The sequence below is a fragment of the Chaetodon trifascialis genome, chromosome 11 (assembly GCF_039877785.1).
Source record: "Chaetodon trifascialis isolate fChaTrf1 chromosome 11, fChaTrf1.hap1, whole genome shotgun sequence".
NCBI classification, from domain to species: Eukaryota; Metazoa; Chordata; class Actinopteri; order Chaetodontiformes; family Chaetodontidae; genus Chaetodon; species Chaetodon trifascialis.
This window is the reverse complement of record NC_092066.1, coordinates 25327693-25348990: the sequence shown is the minus strand read 5'-3', so window position 1 is coordinate 25348990 and position 21298 is coordinate 25327693. Positions and strand designations below refer to the sequence as shown.

General features: G+C 40.6%; 1 protein-coding gene across 1 annotated transcript in view; it reads right to left on the bottom strand.

Moving 5' to 3' along the window:
* The window catches only part of LOC139338461 (cadherin-18-like), a 252805-nt gene that overhangs the window by 214461 nt on the left and 17046 nt on the right, over positions 1-21298 (bottom strand). Inside the window, exon 2 of the mRNA XM_070973476.1 lies at positions 16377-17616. Within this exon, the coding sequence (XP_070829577.1) occupies positions 16377-17105 (729 nt within the window). The 5' untranslated portion in view covers positions 17106-17616. The remainder of the gene's footprint in view (positions 1-16376; positions 17617-21298) is intronic.

Sequence of the window (21298 nt, the reverse complement as noted above, 5' to 3'; positions counted from 1 at the left end):
TGATGACTCTTCCATGAAGGTCATATTTGTGGCAGGGTCTCTGCACAGTAGAACAGTGCACCACCACTCTAGAGTTTGCTAAATATTCCTGAAGGTCTTTTGCAGTGATACAGGGGTTTTGATTTGCCTACGAACACTTCTCTCAGAGAGTTTTCTTGGTCTTCCAGACCTAAACTTGACTTTCACCTTTCTTGTTAACAACTTACATTACTAACTGAGGAAATGGTCTGAAAATACTTTGCTCTCTTCTCATAGCCTTCTCCTGCTTTGTGGGTGTAACAGGAACACTAGGTGTTCAGGCTGCATGACTCCTGTTGGTTTGCAAACGCACCCACATGGAATTAGATCAGCTCCTCCCTCGTCCAGCCCCCTAATCAGACTGAGGGTTTTTTAAAAACACCTGTGGCATCATGGCTTCCTTTTGCCTTGTCTCTGTCTGATGCCACATGGTCCTCTCTATGTGACTCTGAGGTAGGTGATGCTGTTGATTGTTTTATAGGTTTAATATTTTAGTATGGACTTTGCACCTGAATTGTATTTGTTTGCTCAAGTCCTTTTTGGTTTAGTTTCCTGTTTGTCTGGTCATATCAGTGTCCGCTTTCCTGACGTCTTGGTACAATTATTACAATTACAATTTGTCATTTGGCAGACGCTTTTATCCAAAGTGACATATGTATGAGATTTTCATACATCACAAGCAAGGTTCTAGATGGGAGAGAACAACAAGAGTAAGTGCCCTAACGCAACTTTCTGGTCCAACTGGACATAGGTGCTACGAGACGATGGTAATCTGTCTGCCCTGAGTGATCTGGACATTTGTCCTCTCAAGTTGGCTTTGTCAATGCACTTTTATTGGTATGGATTATTTGAGCTCTTCAGTACGACTATCTGAGGTACTTGTTGTTAGCATGTTATAGCATGGTTATTAACTTTAGCATGTATGTTATGGCTGTGTTAACTTCAGTGTGGGTGTGTTATTATCATGTTATAACCTATTCACATTTAATGTGCAATGCATGTTATAAACTTCATAATTAACATGTAATTTGTTTGTATTTTAGGTCTCAAACAGCTGCTGTTTTGCCCTTAGTTTTAGTTTTTGTGTAGAGTTCAGGCACAATTCCACCTACTCTCCTTGAGTGCCTGACTGTGAGGCTAGGTGTTTTTTTTTTGTTTGTTTTGTTTTTTCGTGTTTTTTCTTTTTTTTTTTTTTTTTTTTCTTTTTTTAGATTGAACCAACTGGTATTGTGCTCTTGTATTGCTTTGATTATTCTTTTTAGCTTTTCTAGTGGAGTTGGTCACCAGCTTGTAGTGGAGGCTAGGCAATCTAGTGTGGTCCCCTTCACAGATTTGTAGGGGATTTGTATTGAACCACAGTTTGCAGTGATTGCTGTGAGCACACCCTTAAGTAGGCTGCCTCCACACAGCTAGCCTCAGCCCACCTTTAAGCCCACCCCTATTTAATAAACAGGCAGCTTGAAGGACAGAATTAATCAGCTGTAAATTACACTTATATTAGTGCACATCTTTTAATTTATCTAATACAATCATTTTTAGATTACTAACTGGCCACACAAATTGTAGGGGAGAACGGCTTTTTATTTTTCAAGCTGAAACATGAAAATTTGACAAGAACAATATTAACCATGAAACATGCCTAGCCTGTTCTGTCTGTCAGGTTACAGTCAGATACAGTAGGGTTAACAGCTTTTTCACTGCTGCTAGAAATGTTAATGAGAGCAGCGAGACTGAACCTAAAAGTGAATATGTCATATAAGCAACACAGTGAGCTATGTGTAGCATGAAATGTAGTCATTTGATTCACTGTTAATATACTGTATACAACACTGATTAATACATGTTTAACTGTATTACCTTACAGGTTTAGACCAACACTAGTGTTGACTTGTCAACAAAAGACTTGTCTACTTTTGTGTTATTCTTGTTAATGTAATTTTAATTTAATTTAATTTAAGTTTGTGTAAGTGTTATGAAACTAAAGTTCCTTTTCTGACAGTTTCGTAGCCGAATGAGACAGAGTGTAGTTAATATTGTTATGTAAGAATAAAGTTAACATCCTTGGGCATTTCAATCTAAAGATCAGCATTTATCAGCTGCTGTGGCTGCCTGTCTGTATTATTACTTCTTATTGCCATTCAAAGACTCAAAAATGTTGGCCTCACCTCAGGCACTGCAGGGAATAATGAAATCACAGCAACTCAGTGAATAAAGAGAAAAAGTTCATGGTGTGAAGGGTGTTATCAAGGAGACCTACCTGGATATGAAGGTGCCGTTATTCATTGTGTGGGCTACCTGGTGGCCAAAGAAATCAAAGAAGCTTGTGTCACTCTGAAGACTTTTCCAATGAATGTCAGTCAGGCTCAATCATGTGTGAGGAGAAGTGTGAAGTCTGATTAACTGAACATGGAGGTTATAAAGGAATAACAAGACAGGATAGGTTCAAGGCCACCTGGCAAATTTCTCTTTTATTTTTCTTCATAGCTTGGCTACTGATATGCTGGCACTCCTAAGTCTGGAGTAAGAGGGACAGGGTAAAAAAGCTGAAATGGCGCGGCAGACCAGGAGAGTGTGACAGCATGATGAGGCTGTACTTCACAGGTGGTGTGAAGACTGTCAGGATTCAGAGGTAGCTGTCTTGCATTTACTGCCCGAAAAGAATTTTTAGACACAACTTTCCTTCAAGTCTTCTTTCATTTTCCTCTCTACTTTCCTGCTCTTCCACCTATTGCCTCACTTCATCTCCTTTCCTTTCATCATCCCTCTTCCCTCTCCTCTCTTTACCTCATTTCACCTTCACTCTCCACTTTTCTTGCTTGGCCTTTCATGTTCCCTCCTTTCATCCCTTCTGCCTTCTCTCCTGGCCTCTCATCATCTGCCCAACACTCCTCTCCTGCCTTTGTCATCACTTCTTTTCTCCTCACAATTTCTCACATTTTATTCTGTTGTTTGGCCTCATGGGGTAGCAGTAGGTCAGTCCGTGGGGACTTGGGAGCTGGATGGGATGGTTTCAAGTACAGCATGGACCATTCAGTATGGGGTGTGCAATGACAGCTGGAGAGGGCTGGGCACTGCCAAGGTACTCTTGAGCAAGGCACTGAACTCCTCTGAATATGTGGGAGCCCCATCACTCCAACATCTCTCCACAACTGCATGTTTATGTTTTGTGCATGTGTGTGTGCATGTGTGTATTTCAGGCCTAACAATGGAGTGAAAACATTTTATTTCCCCCAAGGAGAGTAATTCTTCTTCTTGGAGTGCACCCACACGAAGTGGGTGTTCAGACCAAATACAGTACTGTGTTAAAACAGGGCTGCAATGGTGGGGGAATGTTGCATCAGATACCAGTGAGATAATTAAATACAATGCAGAGAGCCCAGTTGGCATACTGGAGCCATTAGTATTGAGTATCGGCCAAAAGGTAACAATTACAACAAAGCTGTTGCACTGATGGGTGTGTAGGATCACACAGTCTTGGTAGGACATCAAAGAATCCTGCACACTGACAATCACTTGTGCTCATTTTGTTGATGCTGTCTCAGGCCTTAGCTTCATTAGGGTAAATTTAACATGATGGAGCTTTGAGTACTGAAATATTAATTAAGTACAAGTGATGGAAAGACAAAATTTAAAAAGTTTAAAAAAGTGTGCAGGATTCACTGGTTTCTTTAAAGGTGTATCCGTCAAAACAAAGCCCTGTGCTTTATAATACTATACTCTTTATTTAGCACAGCTGCAATTATTTTGTCATCCATTGCAACAGCTGAGGTAAAGTCACATCACTGACATTATAATATAATCTGCCAGGAATGTGTGATTATGTGCCCAACCCACTGTGATGACACTGAGGTCAGAGTTCAGCCAGCTTGTTGCAGACAAAGCCCTGTACATTAGCACTCCTGCTATATCAATGCAGTGGTCTTATTGAAATGACTGACTGTGTATGTATCCCACTGTGTTAGTATTGTGTGTGTATCCGAAGCCAGAAATATCTTATTTGTCTTTGCCACTGTGCTTCACTGCTGTCCAGAAAAATATTTGTCAACTGCAGTCAATTCTCTGTAAAATACTCACTACAGCATCAAATGTGTAATAATCTGCTGTTGAAAATAGTCTGCCAAAAATACACTGTTTCCTCCTGTTTGAGTAATGTTGTTGAAAAATTAAAACAGCTGTTATAGGAAAACACTAAGCTTTTTTAATTATACTTTGTATTTGTGAGTCATTTTTAAAAATTGGAGCCGATAGACAGATGGGGCGGGGAAGGGAGAGACGACCAGCACATCGTCAGTTTTGATCTTTTCATACTTGATATTGTACAGGACAAATACAGAACACAGTCCACCTTATTTTAAGATGAAAGTCAACTTGCTGATATTTTCCAAACCTGGATATTTGACCACAGCATTGTCACTACATACAAATTGAAACATAAAGAGTGGAAGTTTCAACATATCCATGGTTTGCAGAAAGGTACAGCTGCAATCAATAAGCTGTACTTGTATTTGCTTTGTCAGACAACATCATAAAATAGTGATTTAATATTTGTGTCTCACAGTACAGAAATTACTCATGCACAGGGGTTTGACAACTCATTTTTGAGTCCAGCTTTATTAAAAAACAGGGCTGCTACAATTTTGGTGTTTGCCAATCAAAAGAGGCTGAAGAAGACGTTTAGTCATTTTTATATTGTTTAGGAGTCTGCGAGAATGACCTGAGAACACTAGTGCGAATGCTTCTTGTTTACATGCATTTTCATATCTAGCAGGCTTATTGAGGATGAAGTTTCATCTTCTCTCGCTCACTGTTCTTTTGCTAACCTCATTTTGTCTTCCTATTTTTGCCTTGGCTTCTCTCTCTGCTCCTCTCTCCTATCCTATACAATTCATTTCTCACCTTACCTCACCTGTTTTTCCACCGTCTTCCTCTGAGCAGAATAGCTATCTCCATCAGTCAAAGTTGATGCACAATATATGAGTTTCTGTGTGCCTGTGTGTGCGTGCACAGAATATGTTTTCGAAGAAGGTGGCAGGCTTGCACTTCATCCTCCCTGTTGCTGTGCTCAGAGTAATCAATAGAAAGCAAGGCTTCATCTGAGTGAGAAAAAATGTAGCTCAGCCGTCACAGCACCCGAAAAACAATGACTCAGTGTGCCCCAGGGAGCTGTGTGTGTGTGTGTGTGTGTGTGTGTGTGTGTGTGTGTGTGTGTGTGTGTGTGTACAGTATACCTCGCTTTTTCGTCATGTGTGTTTTTTTTTTTGCACCTTAAGCACATCTGTTTCCACCTTCAGTGAGCCAACCACATAACATACCCTCACGCACAAACACACACGCAAAGACACACGTACACAAAGAAACCCCCTAAGGTCTTAGTCCCAGCTCAAGTCCTCACCTTCATAAAGAGTGCAGTGTCAATGTCACGCAATGTCACTGTCAAAGCAGATTAGATCAGACTCATTGCATTCATGCGTCCCAACTGGCCATTGGACAGACCAACCAAGGGCCACTCACCATGTGTATGCATACATACACAGAGTTATGAGAGTTAGCAGTACCATGATAATTGTCCTGCTCCTGGCCTAATATTCTGTCTAGACACAGTCCAATGCCTAGGCCACATGCACAAAGGTATTTCTTAAAACAGGGTTTTTCCTCCTTCGTTCTGGAAAAAAAAATAATAATAAAATAAATCCTGTCCATATGAGAAGGTAAAAACACACCTGAAGTACTGTCAAGAGCATGCCTAAACAACAGGCGGCAATATAATCCTAATCTTAAAGCCACGCTGGCTAATCAGAAACCTGAAAACTACTACTGGAAGATTAGTAGAGGTCTGACCCCCTATATTACGAATCCTACTATGGCAAAGGCAGCATAGTGGACCGGGTCTCGTCCAAAACCAGTGACCTTGGTACGTGAGGTCCGTGCCATGGGAGTGTTGCATAAAGTATCTGTGACCTCTGCAGCACATTCTAATGCCTCTGTTCCTCAAAAAAAAAAGTGGAAAAACAACTGCATTTATGTGTGAACACGTTAAAACTCCTGTTAGAAAGGTTAGCACCAGCAGTACTGGGCCACGTCTGTCACTGCACAAAATCACCTTATGTAAACAAAGGAGATCATGAAACAGATGAGATAACACTGCGTACAAGTCAAAAGCTCTGTTTTCTCACTCTACATGTCACCACTGCAAACAAAGTTTCTGAATGTCTTCAAACTACAAGGAGTTTTCCAAAAGCTCCATTTTCAGTTACCTAAAACTGAGTTTGTGTGTGGATGAAGGGCCAAAACACACAGAAAAAGCTATGTTTAGACAAGGCATAATGACAGACAGCGTGCATTGCATCATGTGGGTCAGCGGCGTGGTAATGTCAACATTGTGAACAGAGTGCCCCATGGTGGGGGTGGGGTTATGGTATGGGCAGACATAAGCTATGGACGGAAAACTCAGGTACATTTTATTGTGAACTGAATGCACACAAATGCCTTAATGAGATCGCAAGGCCCATTATTGGGCCATTCATCAACCACCCTCACCTCACGTTGCAGCATGATTATCATAAATTGGACAATGTTGCAAGAATCTGTATACAATTCATGGAGTTCTTGCATGCTCTGTATATTAACCAGACATGTCACTCAATGAGCATGTCCAGAATTCTCTGGATCGGCGTGCATGAGCGTATTCCAGTTCCTGCCAATATTCGGCAACTTCACAAAACCGTTGAAGAGGAGTGGCCACAATCAACAACCTGAGAAGGCGATGAGGTCATAAGGCACACATGCGCACTGCATTAGACACATGCATGTCACCAGTAGACTTTGTACAGCAGTTGAAGAAAGTGACTGTGTTTTATGGACTTGCATCTGCGCTAAAATGACCTTGTACAGGCACAGATGCTGATTGGGGATTGAACACACTCATTGAGGAATTAGGGGGATTGTCGAGACTGTGGGTGGGGGTTGGGGTGGGGGGGTGTACTCTTTTGTTCACAGCTTGTATGAATAAGCCAAAAGATTGAGGCTGGCCACTGATTAGCTCACCTGATGAGAAAAGAGGACAATAAGGAGATCGCGAAGCGTTGGAACAGCAGTGATGGCCCTCGCCATGGACAATTTTCGCATGGGCAATTAAAGCCACTTCTCGCTAAATTCCATCCATGTTACTAACTGTCTACACTCCCCTATAGTGGCCAGTGGGAGCCGTAAAGGGGTTTTCACTGGGTTTTGTTTGCTGTGAAACGAAGGTGTCTCGCCCCTTGTGTGGGTTTAAAATATTGACAATCGGTGTGCAGTGATTCCTTCAAAGTGTATGTAGTGTAATGTTTGGGGTTAATTTCTTGTAGTGGCTGTTTCCTGTGCTACCCTCCTAAAAAAGGAGGGGTTAGGACACAGTGGACTGTTAGGCTGGCTTTATTAACCTACCTGAGCCAGCGGAGCGTGACAGTGTATGTGGATTGCATTGTGACCAATTTAAATTGTGCATTGAAATTCTAATAAAGCAGTTATATTTTTGTACTTGACTTTGCCTGCTGTCTGTGTGATCCCGGGGATCTGAGAATTTGGTTCGTAGGTGCCCGTGGAAATCAGGGCACTCACGACATGCGCACTGCATGAGGCACACAATAGTCACACCAAATACTGACTGGTTTTATGCCCCCCTTCCTAACACACACACACACACACACACACACACACACACACACACACACACACACACACACACACAAATGTATATGTGTAGCTCTAGTCATGTGAAGTTTGTAGTTCAATGGGAATCAGTTTAATCAGCATCTTGATATGCCACGTTTCAGGTGGTTGGATTACCTTGGCAAAGGAGAAGTGCTCAATACAAATTTTATTTTGATATTGAGAGAAACACATCTTTTGTGTGCACAGAAAATGTTTTAGCTCTTTTACTTCCACTTCAACTCGTGAAAAATGAGAGCAAAAGCAAAAGTGCTACATTTAGATTTTTGTTGACCGTAGCGTAAACATGGCCCAACCTACTGATCCAACTGTGGGCCATGGGAGAATTTGTTATCCTTTATTGTTCTTCCCATCTATTGACATACGTGCTGCATTCACATTTATACTCATATTATGCAGTGTTTGAAAGCTAAGCTTCTTGTGAATTGACTGATGCAAACCATTTCAAGATACACTCACAAAAGGGGGCACAATAAACACCAATAGCAGACAACCTTTAATAAAATTAGTGCAACATTGAGGCAACTCACCGATTATGTCTCTCAGTGATCAATAGATCGATAACACTCCAACATAACAGTCTTGTTTTTGCCTTTCAAATTAGCAGGCAATGTAGATTTCATGAATATAATGAGCAACTTTCAATTTTCTCTGCATATGCCACGAACGGGTGTTTTATGCACATTTTTGCTGGAATGGTAGGTCATTCAAACTCAGACATATACCCTCACCCCGAAGATCATATATAGAGGCATAGTGTCTATCTATCTATCTATCTATCTATCTATCTATCTATCTATCTATCTATCTATCTATCTATCTATCTATCTATCTATCTATCTATCTACTTGCACAACTGTGTCTACGCCCACCTGGACACCTGGACCCCGAGTACTGTGAGGGTTGTGGTTTTTGACTTCTCCAGTGCATTTAACACCATTCGTCCAGCTCTACTGGGTGACAAACTGACAGCTATGCAGGTGGACACCTAGCTAGCTACATAGATAGATAGATAGATAGATAGATAGATAGATAGATAGATAGATAGATAGATAGATAGATAGATAGATAGATAGATAGATAGATAGATAGATAGATCACCACCATCTCCCTGGTCCTGTACTCCTCCTCCTGTCCGAGTTGTATTGGAAGTCCAATGTGTACAGGGTGAACAGGGCAGGAGAGAGCACGGTCCCCTACGGTGCTCCTGTGCTGCAAACCACAGTGTCAGACCTGCAGTCCCCCAGTCTCACATACTGAGGTCTGCCTGTCAGATAGCCTGTAATCCAGACCACCAGGTGTGAGCCTAGTCCCATCCCTGTCAGTTTAACTCTGAGGAGCAGAGGCTGGATGGTGTTGAAGGCGCTGGAGAAGTCCAAAAATGTAATCCTCACTGCACCGCTGCCCCTGTCCAGGTGAGAGAGGGATTGGTGTAGCAAGTAGACAATGGCGTCCTCCACTCCCACCTTCTCCTGGTAAGCAAACTGCAAAGGGTCAAGGGCATGGCGCTGCTCACCTGTGGCCTCAGGTGGTGTAGCAGCAGCCATTCCATGGTCTTCATCATGTATGATGTCAGGGCGACTGGCCTGAAGTCATTCAGCTGCTCAGGTTTTGGTCTCTTTGGGACTGGGATGATGCAGGATGTTTTCCACAGCTGAGGGACCCTCCCTTGCTCCAGGCTCAGGTTGAAGATGCGCTGTAGGGGGTCTCCCAGCTCCAACGCACAGGCCTTCAGCAGTCGAGGGGATACTCCATCTAGACCTGCTGCATTGCTGGGTTGAAGCCTCCTCAGCTCTCCACACACCTGGGCTGCTGTGATCTTGAGTGGGGGGATGAACTCCTCTGTGCTGGTGTCTAGAGGGAGAGAGAGAACAGAGGGTGGGGAGGGGGGTGCAGTACTACTGTGAAGTGCGACTGAGTTGGGGTGGTCAAACCTGTTGAATAAGTTGTTCAGCTGGTTCCCTCTCTCCACGTCTCCTACGATGGTGGCACCCCGCTTCGAGCTGCAGCCGGGATGATCTTCATACCGTCCCACACCTCCCTCATGCTGTTGTTCTGCAACTTCTGCTCCAGTTTCCTTCCATACTCCCTTCACCTTCCTTCACCTCCCTGAGCTGGACTCTGAGTTCCCTCTGCATGTGCTTAAGCTCCTGCTGCTCACCATCCTTGAAAGCCCTCTTCTTCTGATTAAGAAGGCCCTTGATGTCACTCGTGATCCAGGGCTTGTTGTTAGCATAGCAACGTACAGTCCTTAAGGGAACAACAACGTTTATACAGAAGTTGATGTAGTCAGTTGTGCAGTTCACAGCTCCCTCCATGTCCTCGCCATGTGACCCCTGCAGTACATCCCAGTCTGTAATTGCAAAGCACTCTCTCAGAGCCTGCTCTGCCTCAGGAGACCACTTCCTGAATGAGCATGTGGTTGTGGGTAGCCTTCTCACTCTTGGTTTGTAGTGAGGCTGAAACACAATCAGGTGGTGGTCTGCTTTCCCCAGTGCAGGCAGCGGGGTGGTGCTGTATGCATCCTTTATGTTTGCATACAGTAGGTCAATAGTCCTACTTCCCCTGGTGTTACAGTCCACATACTGGAAGAAAGCAGGTAGCGTTGTGTCCAGAGTCACGTGATTTAAGTCCCCAGTGATCAACACAATGGCCTCAGGATGCTGTGTTCGTAGTTTGGCAACGAGCGTCAGCTCGTGGTGGGATGTAAACAATAACGACAATGGCGTGTCCAAACTCTTCTGGGCAAATAATGAAGCAAACTTACAGCCATACAGTAGGTTCAATGTCCCTGCAGCAGATGGAGATTTTGGTGCTTACATGCCCAGGATTACACCACCTTGTGTTGATGTATATGGTGAGTTCTCCTCCTTTTCTCTTCCCGCAGGCTTTTGTGTCTTTGTCTGCCCTGACTGTGCTGAAGCCGGGTAGCTCCACGTTAGCATCCGGGATGTTTGTAATGAGCCACGTTTCAGAAAAAAACAAACTGCACTCTCTGTAGGTCTTGACATTTTTCATCAGCGCACAGTATGTGCACACAGTATGTGTGTCAGTAACACAGCAACACTGGGGCCCCGCAGTGGACTGTTCTGTCTCCCTTCCTCTTCACCCTCTACACCAGGGACTTCAACTATTGCACAGAGACCTGCCATCTTCAGAAGTTTTCTGATGACTCTGCGATAGTTGGATGTATCTGTAAGGGTGATGAGGATGAGTACAGGGCTGCTGTGAACAACTTTGTCACATGGTGTGAGCAGAACCATCTGCAAATAAACGTGGCAAAGACTAAGGAACTGGTAGTCTATACCCGCCTATCCCTTTCCGGGGTTGCGGGGGGCTGGAGCCTATCCCAGCTGTCAGCGGGCGAGAGGCGGGGTACACCCTGAACCGGTTGCCAGCCAGTCGCAGGGCAACATATACAAGGAAACAACAACATTCACACTCACACCTAAGGACAATTTTAGAGTCACCAATTAACCTAATGAGCATGTTTTTGGTCTGTGGGAGGAAGCTGGAGTGCCCGGAGAGAACTGGCGACCTGCTCTACCGTGCCGCCCTATATATATATATATATATATATATATATATATATATATATATATATATATATATATATATATATATATATATATATATATATATATATATATATATATATATATATGTGTGTGTGTGTGTGTGTGTGTGTGTGTGTGTGTGTGTGTGTGTGTGTGTATATATATAATTATATAATTCTTTCTTTCTTTTTCTCTTCTACTTTTTTTTAATTCTAATTTTATTCTTGTTTACCCTTAGGTATCAATAAAGTAATTCTGATTCTGATATCTACGCAAATAAATACATAAAGAGGATGACGAATAAGATACCATCTATGATGACTACACATTCCAGTTTCCCACCATCAGTTATAACACTTGAACTTTGTGTGCTGAGATTGAGAATTTGTGAAAACTAGTAGCAAGCACAGATGCATGGTTTAACAATCAAGGTTCTGACCCTCCATTTGACCATCTACTGAGAAAATTAAAGAAGACCAAGACCAAACACAGTCAATTCCAGGATCACTATGTCTTGTGTGAAGAAAAATAAATGCATATCCAAGTAATTTAAAGTGTTGAATGTGAACTGCTGGACTTGAAAATGAATCAGTTGGCAAAATGATCAAGTGATTATCGAAGGAAAAATTGTTTATAACCTCTGTTATTATTGTCAGTGCAAAAGGGGGGGGACAATTTATTTTTCCTCTCACTTATTTTACTTAATGAAATATGAACCACTATATGGTCACTTTATTCATTGTATTGTGTAGATTTTCAAATATGTAAGAAACGGGAAATTCGAAAAGCATCAGAGGATTTGCAAAAAACAAACAAACAAAAAACAGGTATGTATATGATATTAAGCATATCATTCATTCATTAAATTGCATTTGCACCCATATAGTTTACAATGTTGCTGATATAGTGTTGTTGAGATTCTACTGCTGTGTTTAACCTCTTCACTTCATATTCTTATCCATAGAGTAGTGACAGAATTATATCAATTGCAGCCAACATGGAAAAGGGCCAAGTAATAAGTTGGCACTGAAGGCTTGGTCAGATTCTTCATATCACTGCATTTACAGCATTTCATTTGAGGAAAACTGTTTGTGTGTAACTGACATGGAAAACTGATGCCTTTATCGATTATTTTTTAAACAGCATTAAACAGGATTTAACATTGATAAATGATATCAAAGGGGTCACTTGTAGAGCTAAAAACCATTAAGAATCATCACCCAAGTCTGCATTCCCCTTCAGGTATACAGAACTTTTTGGCCTCAAAGTCACACAACAACAACAACTTAAAGTGAAGAGAATATGAAGTATCAAACGAATGCTAAATCTGGTCAGTTTGTGTAATTTGATCCAGAATGACCTCTACAAATGAAGGTTTAATTTTATGAATATCTTCAGGATTTAAATTTAAAGTTGTTAAAATCTTTTTTTTCATTCATTTCTGTTTTCTTAAAGTCTCCCACCCACCTTTTGCCCAGGCAACCTTTGGTTATCAATCACTTCTGAAAACAGTTGAAGGAGAAGAGAGGAAGGAAGACAGCTGTTAGGCTACATATGATCTGGACAGCTCCAGCTCCCCCTGTCCTCTGTTGTAGAGGAGTACAAAGTTGCCATGTGCAGGCTGCTCTTGACATATGAACACTACCAAGATCCACTCATCAGGGAAGCTGGCATAAGAACAAGATTCATGCGGAAGTAGACCACTCACACTGCAGTCAGCCAGGCAGAATGCTTTCTTTTGACCAGAGACATCATTGGAAATTCTTGCATTGGAGGACAAGACCTAGGAACTTCACATTTCCGGCAATGATTAAGGTCCAACCTTCGGGAAAAGAGAACCTTGATCCAGGATGCACAAAGCCAGAAAAAAGGGTAAGAGCTAAATCCATTGAGGTTGTAACTCAGAGTGCCTGCACAAGTTTAGAGCTCCCTAAGAGAACCACGGCATGGGCTGAACTATGGAGCCTGGAGTCATTTGAAGAAGAACCCTCTCTGCAAGCTATTTGGAGGGAAATGAATCATGCTGCACATCCTGTCAGGCTGCAAAACTATTTTAATCCAAGGGAGATACTGATGGCATTACAGTATGATAGGTGTTGACAACACTTGCAGACATCCTAATCCTAACCTTAGCCCCAAGGCAAAGAGGCATCCAGCCAAAACAAAACCACTGCTGAACATTATGACTTTTCCCAAAGAGGGGCAGAGGCTGGTCGCTCAGAGTGAAGCCAAACAAAACCTGCTACAGTCAACCCTGGCATGGGATATGAGGGTCGACCTGGGTAGAAAACTCTAGTTCATAGTAGCGATACTGTCGACAACTTGACACCACAAGTCATTGTCTGGTCTCTTAAAGGAAAGAAAATCACCAATCATGGAAGGAGGGCTATGAAGAAGAAGCAGAGAGAAAGAAGACCAAATACCAACAACTGGTTGAGAATTGCCAGGAAAAAAGGTGTAGAACATAGCTGTTTACAGTCTGTTTGGAATCTGTTGACAAAAGTACAAGGGAGGGCCACAAGAGAAAAACTGCTTCCCAAAGGTTGGGGGAAACAGCAGAAACAATATCCTGTGTGGTGCTGGTAGAGGATCAGGGACAACCACTACTTGCTGACCAATCAGGTGGAGTTCTCTGGATAAAGATCGCAAACTCTGTTGAAGGTTGGACACCACCTCATGACCTCTCCTCCTGGCCAAGGCTGCATCCATTAAAAATGGTGGTAAAATGGCATCTTTATTCTAATGCAAACCTGTACGGTATGATAATTTAATTTATTCTTTTAAGTTGCTTGAGATGTTTAATAAATCACAATTGTGTTCAGTTCAACATTGTTACAATGCGATGTTAGCTTTTTTAATATGTCTGCTCTTAAACTGCATTATAAATATACATAAAATGTTCAACTCAATCATTTTTAAAACCTTTTTTTTCTTCTGAGTAGAATATTGCTAACAATAAAAATATTTTAAATGTTCATATTTGTGTTCCTGTAAATTCTTCCTGATTATAAAAAATTAAAATGTCAAGGAACACTGACCTCCAAGTCATTTGTATCTCTTTATTTGTAGAGTATCTCTGTATTTCCAGAAACTTTGAACAACGTTCAACAACAGGCTGGCACCATATCTTCAAAAAAATGTTTGAGTCAAATGTAAGATGTATCATGTGTGTTTAAAGTTTGTATTGTGAAATGATTCCACTGCAGAGTATTTCTCTGAGTTAAGTGAAAGAAGTGAAAAGGATGTGCTATTCTTTTTGTGCTGAAAATATAAGCAGATGCAAACAAACAGAAGTGTTTCTCCAGCGAAATGCACTTAGCTGCATCAGCAGAAATTGGTTCTACAGTATCTACCTTTTCAGACTAACTGGATTACCAACCCTTTAAATATCTTCAACCACCAAACATATAGCTATAATATGATGTATAACCGAATGTGCAAATTGTGGGCAATGTAAAAACCAGCATTTGGCAACTTCATATAGACTTTTGTGTCTTGCTCGAGTGTGAAATGGCTGTGAAATTATTGACATTTGCAAGGATAAGCCGTTGTATCTGAGCCATACACATGCTTTGTGATTTTAACGTACATATTCATAGTGCAGTGTAGACAGCAGGACTGAATCCGTTCATCATATTCACACAGAAAGTGACTTCCCCACATTGGCTGTACTGGATAATAGTCTTAGGCATATTTTCTTTATGATTGTTCCTCTGAGGTTGCTCTCTAACTGTTTTCCTCCAGAAAAATATTCAACATTTTCCATCTCAACCTGCATCTCTACAATTATTTGCATTCTAGGTTCTATGACCTTAATAAAATGGGCTGCATAAAAACAAACTGCTGAAGGCTAGTAGGTATTATATGATGCAGTGTTCTGTTTGTAGGAACACATTTTCAATCCCAATAGCACAAACCTGATTTTGACAATAGCGTTCATTATGAAAAAAACTATCAATAATACTTTATGTGCAAATTATTTCACCTGTACTTGAATGACTGATTTGCCAGAAGTGCTCAATCATGACAATCAAATTTCCTCATATTGTGATTATTAAAGATCATACAATAGGATAATAACCAAAAGATGCAACCACATTCTTGCACAAAGCTCCCACCTTCTTAAATCAGCTATAATCAATATTTTCACAACTGTCTAACGACAACAGCGACTATGTGAAAATAATGTGACAATGTAAAAGAGGACACTTTTAGTGATGAACCTGCAAATAATTATTGTATGACCTTCTAGTTGGTTAGCAGTTATTGCAGCTTTAAGAAGATTCTACCCATGTAGTTAAGCACCTGGGTTTAACTGCTTAAGCAGAACACATCATGTCTGCTGCTGCAAGTGTTTCATTTACAAGACAAGGTGGTGCCAAATTCAAAGACGACAAATTTGAGAGAGGCTGTGTAAATTACACACATTCAAAGACGACAAATTTGAGAGAGGCTGTGTAAATTACACAGCCTCTCTCAAATTTGTCGTCTTTGAATTTGGCACCACCTTGTCTTGTAAATGAAACACTTGCAGCAGCAGACATGATGTGTTCTGCTTAAGCAGTTAAACCCAGGTTTAATATATATATATATATATATATATTGGTGACTTTAGTGGTAGTGTCAAAAATGCTGTGGCAGGAAGCTATTCATGCTACTACACCCTCTCTCTCTGCTAATGCTAATGCTCTCTGCTAATGCGTTCATGTTAATTCGGAAAATGCCATACTCAGATTTTACAATTTTACATGTAGTGGCGTCAGAAACATACATACAACTGTATTCTGAATACTGCATAAAGCACATTGCAGCCTTGCCAGCACTGCATGAGTTAAACACTGCCGTAAATTTCAGGCACAAGAAAAAGTAGTCTGCATTTTGTTCCCAAGTTTGTAATTATTTCAACAGGACATTAACAAGTAAGCTTAGATCAAGTAATTACTTCTTAAAAAGGCAGTAAACAAGCACCAACAAGTGCATTGTCTCTGCTCAACACATGTTCAGAAAAGACAAGAAAGGGGTAAAGAAAAATAAAATGGATTTTTTTGGATCTATGCCCTCCATTGGAAGAAAAACAATAAAATATCTTACCTTTCCAACGTATTGAGGTTCAGGTCCGATGTGTTCCTCCAAAACAAAGAACTGGTTCCAGATCCAGCCTCTCTTGGGACGATGGTGAGAATCCTTGTCTGTGTCAGGTAACCTGGTCTGGTTCTTCTGTGCTCTGATGGATGCTCTGGTGTTTGGGTTGGAGATCTTGGAGTAAGATTTGGTATTTATAATTGTTTGTGACAGTGATCCAATCTTTAGTTTTGGATTGATGTTGGGGTTGATTTTTGAAGATCGGTTTTGATTGTTTGAGGTATTTCTTGCTATCTGATTAGAAATGGATTTGTATGCCAACACTTGCCTTGAATTAGAGCTCTGTTTGGGTACACGCTGTAGAATGAGTCTAGCGTTTGAGCTTGGTGTGGTCTGAGAGATGGTCAATGGAAAGTTTGTGCTAGATCTGTGGTTGCTGGTAAGATATGACATGGTGTCTGGACTAGGTTTTAGCTGAGACTTGCTCCATAAGTTCGGACTGGAGCTTGAGAGCTGGCTGGGCCTCACTGGAGACATATGTTTTTCGCGGTTGGAGCTTGGATGCAGCGTTGGTTCAGGCAGTGACTTGTGCCAGGGATTAGCATATAGGCTGGGGTTGGGGTTAGTGTGAGGGCTCAGATCGACCCCGGTCCCACAACAACTCTGGGAAACAACACATAGGAAGACCACCAGAGGACAAAAACAGGAAACTGCAGCCACGCTGGCTGGAACTCTCATTGTAAAGAAAGAATGGTCTGAAAATGTCTTCTCCTCTCACTTCCACTGTGTCATACCACCGTGGGAATACACAAACAATTATATGCAACCACAAATACACTCAAACACACAGGTTTACAGTCCTTTTCACAATAAATAGCAAGCAGAGTTCACATGGTGCAGTCCAAATAATCATTTCATCCATTTCCCTCAGAAAAATCAAAAAGAATTCCATAATCTGGTTCACTGATTTTGTACGGACATCAGATGTTCCTTAATATATGGTGGTTTTCTTCCTTCCAACATTGTTCCCACAGCTGAGGACCATTAGAATTTATTTGAGAAATTCATAAGAGAAACAAATGCGCACAAGTGCAAGTAGGTTAAACCAGTCCATATATTTCCAGTGAAGTCCACAGCAAACTAGTGCTAAACACCTGCTATAATATCCGCAATGGCCAGAACTTTTTCTTCATGATGACATCAGAATAGCTAAATCTTTGGTCAGAGGCTCGTCAAAGGTCTGCACTTCCTGAAAGAGAGAAGATGAAATCCATGATCAAAGGGTTATTTAAAAATAAATAATAAAATAAATAAATAAAAGACAAAAACACTTGCAAAAGTAGAAACAAACTGAACATACAAGAGTAAGAACTGCCTGGACACATTAATTGACAGTGGCATACTCTTAGGAAACCTCTTCAGAAACCTCTCTGATATATTTCAAGAAAATCATACTACTCAGCAAACTTGTTCTTAAGAAACAATCTCTCAAAAATGCTGTCTTTCATTGTGGAGAACTGTTTTATCAAAGTAGTCCAAGTGTCAATGCCAAGCTCTGATAGAAAACAATTTTGTGGCTTTAACCCCACTAATTTTTAGCTTGCTGCTAATTGCCTGTTTGCACAGAATGACAGAACTCTGTAATCACTTTACAAAATTACACAGATGGGAGCCTGTACACCATTTATGTGTTGCCTTTGTACAAACTGTATCTAATTTTTGCAGCTGACGTGCTCAGACAATAACAAATTAACAAAAAAAAGGGATATATGGAATTTATGCATTCAAGTACAATTTTAATAGTCTACAGAACAGTTATGAGGTTTTATGTTATGAAACTTACAAACTCAATACAAGCCATCATAATACTGTAGAAATAATCAGTGGTGTACTGTTGAATTTTGGATGAATTTAAAAGAAATTGATGTATTTATTTTTCCATTTGTACCATTGTTAAATTCCAGCAGATGACAATTTGGCAGCCAGTGTCAAATCTTTCTCTGTGCCTGCTTCAAAGCAGGGAAGAAAAAGGTTAATTAAAACAATCCTGTGTATTCCCAGTCTCCCCAGTTTCCTCTGCAAATACAACATTCCCCTAAAGAACCAGGGGATAGAAAATGCTTTTAAAATTTGCATTATGCAATTTCTGGTCACGAGCAAGAAGAACTCAAAGACAACTTGACCGACGTGGAGTATTAGAAACGCATAAAATCCAATATTCACTCTCTTCAGATCTTGTTTAGTTTCCACAAGCAGAACTCCAGTTCAACTTTCTTTACCTGCTGACCACCAACTTTGTCTTCTATTTGTGGATTTATCAGAGCCAATTTGCTGCTGGGTGTTGCTGTTGGAAACATGAATCACGAAGAGTGCTTGGACTGAACCAAAAAGTAATTGTAAAGCCAAAACAATTACCTGAACTGGGCTGAAAAGCTCTGTTGTTTTCAGTTATAGATATTGAACTTCCATTAATTTAGCTTCAAAAAATAAGCACACATCATAATCCCATGCTGAAATGGTTGGAGCCAGATAAGATGGAGTCAGATAAGATGACTGTCAAAAGTCAGTTGGACCCCTCCCCTTTACCAATTAGATGATGTAGCTGGGAGAGTAACATTTTAACTGACAGTAAGCTTACAAAGCATACTAGTGGGCAGAATTTAATGATTTGAGTCATAGTTAATTTTGGTTAAGGCCCTATCTTACACCTGCCACAAAGCAGAGTGCACATGCCATGGCTAGTTTCTGACCAACACAGTTGTCATTTTCATGCCCAGCGCCCACTTCGTGTAAGTACTTATGCTCATCTGTGCGCCCATGTGTGTGCTGATCTTAAAATGAGGTGTTGTGAAGCACCCTGCTATCTCAAAGCAGCAGAAAACGATTGCACCATTGACCAACAAAAACCTAGTCTAAAGTCAATGGTGAAGAATTTCCCTGCTATTTAATGGGCACATTATTCAGCCTCAGGGAGCTTTGGTAGATTCCTGCTGCTCTCAGTCTGCTTGCGTGCTTTCATTTTGCACATGAGCAGATCCGTTTCCCCAACTTTCCAAATCTGACATTTAAATAGCAGTGTGACAGGTGCAGGCATACCTTGTATTCAAAGGGAATGGGAGAAGACATTCTGATTGTTTTAATTCATGTTACATCCAAAAACACATCTATGATTAATTAAGAGACTAAATGCAAGCCCTTTGCACTTTGCTGTACTATGAATATCTGTACAAAATGTTGTGACAATTCATTTAATAGATATTGACATATTTCAATGGATATTTGAAAAAACTTGAGGCATATCTCTGAGACATGTCTCTTTAAGCTGCACTAGTCACTTTTGTGGAATATTTGAAAGGAATATAGGCCAGATGTATTTGTCACGGTCCATCTTGTCCTGCACAGATCCATCTATGAACATGGCAAATTCAGATGGAACTGTCAAACTAACGCCATGTGAATAGACCTTAAAGCAGTCTATCAGTTTGTCACCTCCATTTCTTCTTTTTGTGTTGTTGGAATGAACAAATAAGCATACTTCAGGATGAAAAAACTTGAGAACAACAGCAACGAACAAAAGCTCCAAATCCTCCTGTCAAAGAATGTGCTCGTCTGACAAGTCGAGCCAGCAAGGCTGTTGTTTGGCTTGTTTTGTATTTTCTGTCCTTACTGACTGGATGTACTGCACAAGAAGCCTGCAGAATTTCTTTGCATTACCTTCAATCTAAATCACTCCACCTGCCAGCTGCACCAGCCTCATCAGCAAGCAAGCAAAGCATAAACAATGTGCAAGTGAGAAATGTTTCATCGGTGAAAGAGCAAAGCTGAGGAAGCCTCTCCTAAAACAATTCCCTTTTTCTTCTCCCTCTTTCTCTATTTTGTGAGAACAGAATAATTGATTTAGAATGAAATGATGATAGCAAAAGACTGAGGATACATAATTTATAACTTAAACTGAGAGACTAATTTAGGCGAGGCACGGAGTCAGTGGATGTATGAGAATAAGGATGCTCCTCCTTGTTCTTGAGGAAATTATTTTTGAAATGATTACATGGGGTTGTACAGGTTGCTTCATGTTAATACACAAAATTAGATCACAGTTTTATATTGAATGAATTAATGTTGGAGTTTGGATTTTGAAATTAATCAAATTAGTCTTGTGCTGCACATTCCTTTAATAATACCTCAAGACCTGGAAAATCAATGTTCTTGGTGGAAATTAGGCATCTCTATTCATTAAAATGTTGTAATTTCTCTTTTAATTACGTCAAAACCCCTAAAATACCATGTACGATAATGTGTTGATTCAACTGTTTAAATATAAGCATCTAAATCATTTTGAACTCCATCAAATAAAACATTCTTTCCTATCTGTCCGGGTGAACACATTATCTCTAAAAGATAATATGACTTTCCACATGTTATGCTATTTTCACTTAAATGGCTGCCATTCTGTCTGAGTTTATTATACATGTTCCCATTGTGAATGCAGAGAACTGCCAAATTACTGCAATTACATGGATGAATTTGACAATTCAGGGACCAAACTGCCTTATCAGTACATGAACTGACTTTTCAAGCTTCAAATTGGCTCTAATAAGAGAATAAGTCATGTGTACTTGTCCATGGATGATTAATTTAACTATTTTTTTTTTTTACAATGTCTAAGGTTACATTTTATGACTCAACATTATGAGTACAGGGTGAGCCTCCTTACTGGGTTCTATGGGATTTCAGTCTAATACCAGCTTTCAGTGCCAATTCTAGAAGCAGCATGTCTAAACCACCAAGAACCATGTTTTTTTTGTTGTTGTTTTTTTGTTTTTTTAAGGTGCCGTGTGGTGTGAAAATGGACTGTATTTATATTGCACTTTTCTAGTCTGATGACCACTTGAAGCGCTTTTACAACACAAGTCTACATTCGCCCTTTCACA